This window comes from Artemia franciscana, chromosome 15 (genome assembly GCF_032884065.1).
Source record: "Artemia franciscana chromosome 15, ASM3288406v1, whole genome shotgun sequence".
In the NCBI taxonomy this organism is placed as follows: domain Eukaryota; kingdom Metazoa; phylum Arthropoda; class Branchiopoda; order Anostraca; family Artemiidae; genus Artemia; species Artemia franciscana.
The window spans coordinates 14,800,929-14,811,083 of record NC_088877.1 but is presented as its reverse complement, the minus strand read 5'-3'; the positions used below and the strand labels follow the sequence as shown (position 1 = coordinate 14,811,083).

At 35.2% G+C, this 10,155-nt stretch overlaps 1 protein-coding gene across 1 annotated transcript; it reads left to right on the top strand.

The window, feature by feature from the left end:
* The first annotated feature begins 2,837 nt into the window (after window positions 1-2,837).
* LOC136036539 (carbohydrate sulfotransferase 11-like) lies at window positions 2,838-8,792 on the top strand. The gene is made up of 3 exons (XM_065718843.1): window positions 2,838-3,201; window positions 4,352-4,563; window positions 7,645-8,792. The coding sequence occupies exons 1-3, from the start codon at window positions 2,838-2,840 to the stop codon at window positions 8,326-8,328; spliced, it is 1,260 nt and encodes a 419-aa protein (XP_065574915.1). The 3' UTR covers window positions 8,329-8,792.
* Window positions 8,793-10,155: the final 1,363 nt, after the last annotated feature.

Here is a 10,155-nt window from a genome sequence, read left to right as displayed (position 1 = left end):
AGCTTGCCGTAAAGAGCAGAGAAACGCTCGAGTAACTCTGTGTCCATAAACCTGGTCGAGCTTGGATCCAAGGCTTTGAGCGTGCTCAACACTGGCAAGTTATCTGTGAACCTTCTGTTAAATTCGGCTAGTAGACGGTCGAAAGTCTCGAAGTACACTCGCTTCATTTCATCCGCCAAAGTTTTTGTCTGATCGCCAGATTCGATTAAGTTCCTTCCTTCGATTATAGACTATCAAAGAATTAATTTTTTATCGCTGGTAAAATATCCAACAAAAATTAATCTTTGTATATATATTATATTCAATTATGCTGCAAAGTATAACTTTCCTTCCAACTTGAACTTGTTTAGTGATATTACATATCTTGCAAATATATCGTCCCATTTTAGGGCTATTTGACAACCCCCTTATAATTTTAACTCCTACGTTAGGCACTCTAGGTTTTATTTCACTTTTGCTAGTGTTTATATATCCAATAGAGTAAAAGTATCCATTACTAAAGAATATGGCAAGAATAATATCCTCAATGTTGACACATTGAACTCTTTTTCAATAGTGAGGTGAGTGAACCGTAAGATCTAACATGTCAGTGTCGTTGACCTTCAAAATCAGTTATGATGGATTTCAAAGGTCCCCTGAAAACAAAACACGTCACGTAAGATTACATCATCCTAATCTTTGAATTTGAACCATGTTCAGTTTTTTTACAACCAGGACTTCTCCGACTGACTAACAGATCCTAAACTCTAAAAACTTATATTACCCAACAACCAAAGATATCTTGAAGAAAACATTTGCATAAGTAAACAAACATTCCCAATTACGCAACAAAGAGGTTTACAATACCATTACAGGTGCACTCTACTACTGTATAAGACCCAGATGTTCGTATTAACATTTTCTAGGGATTAGTAGCTCCAAAAGTACACTTCCTATGTGTCTTGTGGAAACTGGAATCCCGTCACTACTTACATAATTATTTTCATTTTCCTCTCCCTTAATATTTGGAATAGAGTATTTAGGCCCTGTTTGCAAGGCCCCGAGGATATATCCAATATGAAATGAAATGATAGCCAATAATAAGACTAACTAGGGTTTCTTTTTTCCGGATTTTTTAATTTGTGGAAATCTAATTTTTTCTTAGTCAAGTGAACCATGTGCCAGTTTCACATTGTACTGGTTTCATGTTTTCAGATAAATCTTTCTTGAAAAAAGACTAATACTAGCTACTACTACAACTAGGAACTCACCGCAACACTAAGCCCCGTGATACCAACATAGCTACGCACGCTCATCCTCCATCCCAATCTATTTAAAGCCTCCCTCTTTACACCCTCCCAGGTTCCCATTTTCTTTAAATCTTTCTTTATGACATCCTTCCAGCCCAAATGAGAGCGACCTGGTTTCCATTTAGCCCTAAGCCACGGCTGGACGAAAAGGACAATCTTCGGTAATCTACCATCCTTCATCCGCGGAATGTTCTCTAACCATCTCAACCTTTCTTTTATTATAGCCCTAAAAATGCGTGATTATTTTTTGTACAGCCTAGTGGTTAAAATATGGTTATTCAGCCGGGTACCAAGAGCATATCGTAGGCACTTTCGCTGGAAAACAACTAGTAAATCTTCATATGCAATTCAGAGCATCCATGCTTCACTGCCATATTTGACCACTGTCATCACTCTACCTTCCAATTTTCTAATCTTGGTTTCCAGACTTATCTTCCCATCATTCCAAACTTTTTTTTTTAACTGTAAAAACTGAGGACCCAAAGTGTTTGACAACAAAGGTACTTTTTTATTGCTAACTTAAGGGTAAAAGTTTTGTTGACACACCCTCTACCTTTTCTAGAATCGCACTGTTATTTTCTTAAAATTTTGTCAACAGCATCTCTGTCTAAAATTATAATATTACTAAGTCAATTGTTTCCTACTGAGACTAGATTAATGCCTCGATATGTACAACACTCATTCTTATCACCTTTCTTATACAGTGGTTTAATTAAGGTTTTCCCTTAAATCTTTAGGTACTTCCCGTATTTCAAAAATCATATTCATAGAATTTCAAAGGGTTGTTACTAGTTTAAAAAACGGATTTTAGATAGGATTTGACGGTATGTCAACTTCTCTGTTTAAAGAATTAGCTGAAGTACTTAGTCAGGCGCTTTTATTTATTTTTAATTCTTGCATGAAAAATAGTTTTTTCCTAGTTTGTCTTAAAGTAGCTACGATTTTATCTATGTTCAAAAAAGGCGAATAAGATAATCCCAACAGTTATAGGCTTACTATTTATTACTATTATTACTATATACATTATTATTACTATTGCTATACTATTACTATTATTATTACTATATACATTATTACTATTTATTACTATTTATTTATTACTATCTATTATTAGTTATAGGTGATTACTATTTTATCACCTGTTTCTAAAGTTTTTGAAACAATAACAAAGAGTAGATTTACTTTATTTCTGGTAAAGAATACTTTTTTTCCTCCCAATCAGTTTGGTTTCTTGCGTGGTAGGTCAACAGAGCAAGCAGTAGCTGATTTACATTATTTCTTATCAGATGCCATAGACGATAGTTATTTGGCGGCAACTATTTTTTGACTTTAGAAAAGCTTTTGATACAATAGAATATGCAACTCTTTTTGATAAGTTGGAAAATATAGGAATTCGTGGAATAACTTTTGAGTTAGTGAGATCTTATTTATTAGAAAGAAGTTTTTCAGTTCAAGTTGGTGAGGAATCATGTCATATATTTCCTTTAGAAAATATAGGGGCTCCACAAGGCTGTGCATTGGGGCTGTAACTTTTTTTTATATACATAAATGACCTACCAAAATGCTATTGGCAATTCCGATGAATCGCCTATATTGTTTGCAGATGACACAGAAATTAGTTCGAAGGCTGGCAATGAGAAGGACCTACGAATGACCCTCGAAACTGTTCCTTTTAATGTAAATTCTTGGTTTCATTCTGATCGACTAGTACCTAACCTAGAGAAGTCAGAATATATGGTTTTTGGGAGAAGTTTGAGAGCATTGGAGCATGTGTCATTTAAAACTATTAGTATTGGAACTTCCTCCATAAAAAGAGTTGATGTATTTAGATATTTAGGTATCTACATTGACACAACTTTGTCTTTTAAGGCGCATTTTAATAAACTCGAGGCAACGATGTCCAGGAATCTCGGTTGTTTGCATAAAGTAAAGCTCCTGTTTCCTTACCAAATAATGAGAAAATTATATTTTTCATTAGTTGAATGCTATTTTCAATATTGCCCGACCGTTTGGATGTTGACATTCCCTTCACATTTACAAAGACTCTAAATTGTCCAAAACAAGGCAATAAGAATCCTGGACCTTTTTTTAACACACCCTAGGAAGACAAAAGAATTGTCTGAAACTAAAACATATTTTTTATTTCTTGATATTCTTCATTTACAACACATTTTTCACCTTAATATAGGCATATGGTTCTAAGAAATCCAACGTAGGGATAATTCTTTCAATAACATGGTACTCTTGGTCGAAAATAAACATAGCCATTTATCAAGAGCAAGGAATAAGTTTCTTTTTCCTTTTATCAAAAATGAGAGATCAAGACTAAGTTTAAGATATCAACTTCCTGAGATTGCCAATAAATATACACTATTTGATTTATTAAGCGAGTTCTTTCTGCCTACAGTAGCGGGGACTGAATGTAAAGTGATTTATTTATAAATTAGTTTCTAAGTCCCATCCGTGTCTCAATGAGTTGATTTTTTTCCGTTTCTCTCTCTCTCTCTCTCTCTCTCTCTCTCTCTCACACTCTCTCTCTCTCTCTCTCTCTCTCTCTTTCTCTATGTAATCCGTGTTGAATTATCTAGGTGCAACTCCTTCTTCTTTTTTCTCTCTCTATTGTTAAAGAAGACAAAATGAGTAATCGTTATAAACTAGTTTATAAGTCCCATCCGTGTCTCAATGAGATGATTTTTTTCGCTCTCTCTCTCTCTCTCTCTCTCTCTCTCTCTCTCTCTCTCTCTCTCTCTCTCTTTCTCTATGCAATCCGTGTTGAGTTATTGAGGTGTAATACCATTTTCTTTTTTCTCTCTCTATTGTTAAAGGAGACAAAACGAGTTGTCTCCCTGTTATACAAATGCTTTGTACAAGATTTATGTATATCGTTTCTTGTTTAATAAAGTCAAGTCTAAGTCTAAAAGTCTAAGCCTATATCTTAGAGGAATTATTGTTAATTGTTTTTATTACCTCGTTACATCGTATTATTTTTATTGGTTACGGTTACTTGATGTGGTTACGAACATGTTTTTTACAAATATATTAACGTACTTCCTTTCATCCAGATATTTGCAATAAATCTGTCACAGAACTGAGTGAGCCTAAATATAACTTAAAGGTACTGCTGGAAATTCAGAACAACAGGAAGAAAAGATTAACAAACATCTGTCATGATGTTAACCGTAATTTTCTGGGATTCGATGGATTAAATACCAGGAATTTGGATCATATTTTATCCGTTGATAAGCAACATCTTTTGTATTGCTACGTTCCAAAGGTAAGGTTACTCTTACAAAATCAGTTTCAGCCTTAACGAGACCAATCACAAATAAAGAGACAAATATAAAGCACAAAAACATCAATTCCAATAAAATTTCAATGGAATTGTGTCTGTAGGTACTTTCTAATTGAACAATAATACAGAAATTCTACAAAATTTAACAGATATGACACTTTTCAAATACTGTTTTGAGCTATCAGTGGCATGCATTTTTATATTTGAATGATTTCTTTAATCTCTGGGAATATCATCCGTAATTAGTGAATATCAATTCATTTCGCTTCAAGAAATCCAACTGGGTGTTTTAACACCACCGCTGTTTTCCGCCACCTTATGTTATTTAAATTGTTTTGAATAAAATGGCTATCTGAAAATTTCAGTTAGATACATTTTGGGACAATACGACGTGTGTGTGTGGGGGGGGTCAATTATCCTTCGATCACTTCGAATCTTATAAAGAGCACTAGAAATTCTGATTAACATTTCAATTAGTCCCGTCCGAAGTTTATATGAACACACTTTCTGTAAAAGCTTTATATATCCCAGGGCAAAACATACAACCCTTGTTTTGAGGGCTGGGGGATTTTTATCCTCAAAGATATAACATCCAGACCTTTCAAATACGTTGAACAAAATGGCTCTTTCAAATTTTGATGAGAAGTGATTGGTGAAATTCTGGGCCTGGGAGGGGGGTTGGTTGCTCTCCAATTACTTTTGACTAAAAAAGAGCACTAGCCCCTTTCAATTTCCAATCAGATGAGCCATTTTTTGAAGTTTCTATGGCAACACGTTTTATACAAAACTTAAATGCTCCAAGGCAAAACTTACAACCCTTGTCCTGAGGGCTTTGAGGGGAATGTCATCCTCAAAGACATAATTTCTAGACTTTTCAACTACGTTACACAAAAGGGCTATATCATCATATTGATTGGAAGTATTTTGAGAAATGAAGGGGGTGGGGAGGAGGAGGCATTGCCCTCTGATCACCTTCTACTATTCATAAGGGCACTGAACCTCTCAATTTCCGATCAAATGAGCCCTTTTTGAAGTTTCTACGACAACACTTTCTACAAAAACCTTACATGCCCCCAGAACATAAATTATAACATTTGTCCTTGAGAACTGTGGGAGGTTGTCATGCTCAAAGACATAATTTCTGGATCTTTCAACTATGTTTAACAAAATGGCTGTCTGAAAATTTTTATCAAGTGTGTTTGCGTAAACAGTGTGCGTGGGAGGGGGGTTAGTTATTCTCCAATCACTTTCGACCATTGAAAAGGGCACTAGCCCTTTCAATTTCCATTCAGATGAGTCATTTTGAAGTTTCTACAACAACACTTTCTAGAAAAACCTTATATACCACAAGGGCATAACTTACAACCCTTGTCCTGAGGGCTGTCGTTGGGTTGTCCTTCTCAAAGACATAATTTCCCATGGCTATATCAAAATATTGATCAGAAGGATTCGGAGAAATGATGGACGTGGGGATGGGGTGTCATCCTCAAAGATATAATTTCCGGATCTTTCAACGATGTTGAACAAAACGAATATCTCAAAATTTTGATTGAATATCTTTGGAGAAATGGTGGACGTAGGAGGGGTGTTAGTTGCCCTCCAATCCCTTTTGACTATTAAAAAAGGCACTAGCCCTTTCAATTTCCAATCGAACAAGCCCTCTTTGAGGTTTCTAAGATGGTTGTCGTATATGTATGGATTTAGTATTATGACTGTATAGATTAATATAAAATAGTATTTTTTGGAATATTTAGAATTGAAGATTCCCACCTGTTGCTAACAAGCCCTTAGGGGAAAAAATACTCTATATTTTTCTTGTCAAATAAATTGATCAATTTTAAAAGAAAATTATGTATCTTATTTATAGATAATGGGTAAAGTAGATAACTTATACCCCTTTCTCCAAGAACTTTGAGGGTTCGGGTCATCCACAGTGTCCCATTAGTTTGGTTCTAAAAAGGGTTTCGACAGAGCATGCTATTTTAGTACTCATTTCTCTTCCTCATGATGATTCGGATAAGGAAATGAAGGTTATTAATAGTAATATTTTGAAGTTTCTAGAAGATACAGATTTTCTATTCACATTGCTTGGGCTCTAGAAAGGGTTTCGACAGAGCATGCTATTCTAGTAATTATTTATCTTATTCATGAGGGTTCGGAAAAGGGAATGAAGGTTGCTTCTGTAATTTTTATTAGTTATAAATATGAGTAAAAATTTTCATCTCAAATATTATTTTCAAATTTTGGATCTTTATTACAAAATAAGTTATTTTCCAAAAAAATCGTAAAAATAAATAAACATATAAAATACAATTCTCGATACATAAACAAATTTTTATTTTATTACAAACTTTACCACTCACTCTGTCAAAAATGATTATAGACCGCTAATCCTGATAACTGAATCTCTTTTTACTCTTGAAGTTTTCTCTATATTTCTTTTGAAAGCCTCGAAGAAAGAATTTATAAGTACTACCTCCATTTGGAGGCCATCTTACATGGTGACAGATCTTTGGGTGAAAGTCGTCTCCAAGTATACTGGTGGAAATACTGTGGAAGTAGCCGTCCTGGCTGAGTGGTTGGTGCACTGGCGTGGGAATTCTCTGTCCAAGTGGCACGGGTTCAATCCCAGTTGTGACCAGTTATTTAGTTTGGATGGGGGTCAGTGGCGTGACTTTGTAAGCTCAGCCAGAGTCAACTCAGCTCTAAATGGGTACCTGGAGAAATCTGGGGAAAGTAAGCAGGAAGGGTGTGTGAAAACACAGGATGGTTGGCCCCCAGCCCCCCATTGTGCTTCCTGGCTCAAGGGCCATGACACGGAGACCAGCACCACCGGTTTTGACCTTAAGGGTCTAGTGCCGTCTTACTTGCTTACTTTTACTACTAATGCTGTAGAAATATGGAAATTCATTATTTCTCTTGTAAAAATATGGCAGCTATAATCTTATATAATGTATCTAAATGTTCATTTTTTTACCCTGAAACCAAAAATTAGGGAGGTAGGGGGGTTGGTTTTCTTGTTGTATTTGCTAATTTTTTCCGTTATTGTCACTTTTGTTGCAGGTCGCTTGCACAAACTGGAAAAGAATTATAATGATTCTTTCTGGGAATGCCAACACGTCAGATCCTTTGTCGATAGAGGCAAATGAAGTCCATCCACGACGTGTTTGGGAAACTCTAGCAGATTTCAAAACCAGTGAATCGCAGACCAGATTAAATAATTACTACAAATTCATGTTTGTTCGTCACCCGTTCGAACGACTTGTTTCCGCGTATGTAAATAAATTTTATAAAAGTTACACTGACTATTTTCAAATTAAATATGGAAGGACAATTGTGAAAAACTATAGAACGAACCCAGGGAAAGAAGCACTTACCCGAGGTCATGATGTCACCTTTTCCGAGTTTGTTCAGTACCTTATTGCTCACAAAAGCAGTGAAAGTGGCCCATTTAATGAACACTGGCGACCTATGCATGAACTCTGTGAACCTTGTCGTGTAAAATATGATATTATTGGAAAATACGAAACTTTAAATGAAGATTCTTGGCTGGTACTCGAGAATCCTCGACTCGATCAGAAAGTGAAATTTCCTCCTGGCCTAAAGAAATCCACAGCATATTTAGTCAAGTCTTACCTTTCTCAAATACCAGAAAGTCAGCTGATAAAGCTGTATCACCTCTATGAGTTAGATTTTAAATTATTTGGATATGATTTTGATGTCGAAAGTGACATCAATGGCTTATAACAGTGATGGAAGCAAATTTTTTGTCTGATTTATTGTTTTTCGGATTCTATACTCAGTAATTTAGTCAGTTTTATTTCTAATTATTCGTTAATTTTTATCTCGCTTCCTATCAATTGTAGCTTGAATGATAAAGTTGGAATTGCTAGAGAGACCGGGCTGAAATTTGCAGCAAAAAATATTGTTACGTTAAGGTGTGCTGTTGAAATATTTGGACAAAGAAGTGTGAAGGGTATCCTAATATAATATCTGTAAATTCAAGAGGAAACCCGTTCATATTCGTATCTAAATACTTCATATAGCTTCATATACTCATTGTATGCATTATATAAATAAATACCCCACTCATACATATCTAAGAGCCTAACTATTGATAATATCAAACAGTTCGTGGTAACGAACTGTAGTAAGGAGCGATCCGGCTCAATAGTAACCAAAACTCTAAAAAATTGAATTTTGATATCAATAGTTACATCAAAAGAATCGCATTTTAATGCTGATTTTAAATATATAAGTTTCATCAAGTTTAGTCTTAGCCATCAAAAGTTACGAGCCTGAGAAAATTTGCCTTATTTAGGAAAATAGGGGAAAACACCCCCTAAAGTCGTAGGATCTTAACGAAAATGACACCATCAGATTCAGTGTATCAGAGAACCCTACTGTAGAAGTTTCAAGCTCCTATCTACAAAAATGTGGAATTTTGCATTTTTTGCCAGAAGACAAATCACGGGTGCGTGTTTATTTATTTTTTTTTTTTTTTTTTTTTTTTTTTTTTCCCAGGGGTCATCGTATCGACCAAGTGGTACTAGAATGTCGCAAGAGGGCTCATTCTATCGGAAATGAAAAGTTCTAGTGCCCTTTTTAAGTGACCCAAAAAATTGGAGGGCATCTAGGCCCCCTCCCACGCTCATTTTTTTCCTAAAGTCAACAGGTCAAAATTTTGAGATAGCCATTTTGTTTAGCATAGTCGAAAATCATAATAACTATGTTTTTGGGGTTGCAAGTTACAAACTTCAACCAGTGTTTACATATAATAATGGTTATTGGGAAGTGTACAGACGTTTTCAGGGGGATTTTTTGGGTTTTGGGGGTAGGGTTGAGGGAAGGGGCTATGTGGGAGGATTTTTCCTTGGAGAAATATGCCATGGGGGAAAAAAATTAAATGAAAAGGGCACAGGACGAATCTGGTCATGTTAGAAAAAAACGTCAAATTAAGAGCTTAATATACAATGCTGGGTGTTCGGAGCCTCTCTATTATGGAGTATAATTTGAAAATAACACAACTATACGAGCGATAAAACATATATACCACAACCATAACTCAACTAACGAAAGAACTGCCAAGAGATAACACAACTATAAAGCGAAAACAGGTGAAAACTAACGGGAAAATAAACGAACTAAGAGGTGGAAGGGGCCCAGAGAAAAAATATAATCCTTTTTCAATTTTGAGCCTAACTTCCGCAAAGGAGTAATAATGTCAGAAGCCCCGAAATACCGAATTATTTTCTTTTCAAACAGTTCGTGGTAAGGACCTGTAGTAAGGGGCGACCCGGCTCAATAGTAAACGAAACTCTAAAAAACGGAATTTTGATGCTAAAAGATTCATCCAAATAATCGAATTTTTACGCTGATTCTAAATATATAAGTTTCAATTAATTTAGTCTTTGTCATCAAAATTTACAAGCCTGAGAAAATTTGCCCTATTTTGGAAAAAAGGGGGAAACATCCCCTAAAAGTCAGAATCTTAACGAAAATCACACTATCTCATTCGTTATATCAGAGAACTCTATAGCAAAAATTTCAAGCTCCTATCTAAAAAATGTGGAA

Bases quoted from the DNA above. Each gene is read 5' to 3' on its own strand.
- LOC136036539 (XM_065718843.1), top strand. From the start codon at position 2,838: ATGACCTACCAAAATGCTATTGGCAATTCCGATGAATCGCCTATATTG. The intron at 3,202-4,351 runs GTTGTTTGCATA...CCTTTCATCCAG, and splicing joins AACGATGTCCAGGAATCTCG to ATATTTGCAATAAATCTGTC. The intron at 4,564-7,644 runs GTAAGGTTACTC...CTTTTGTTGCAG, and splicing joins TGTATTGCTACGTTCCAAAG to GTCGCTTGCACAAACTGGAA.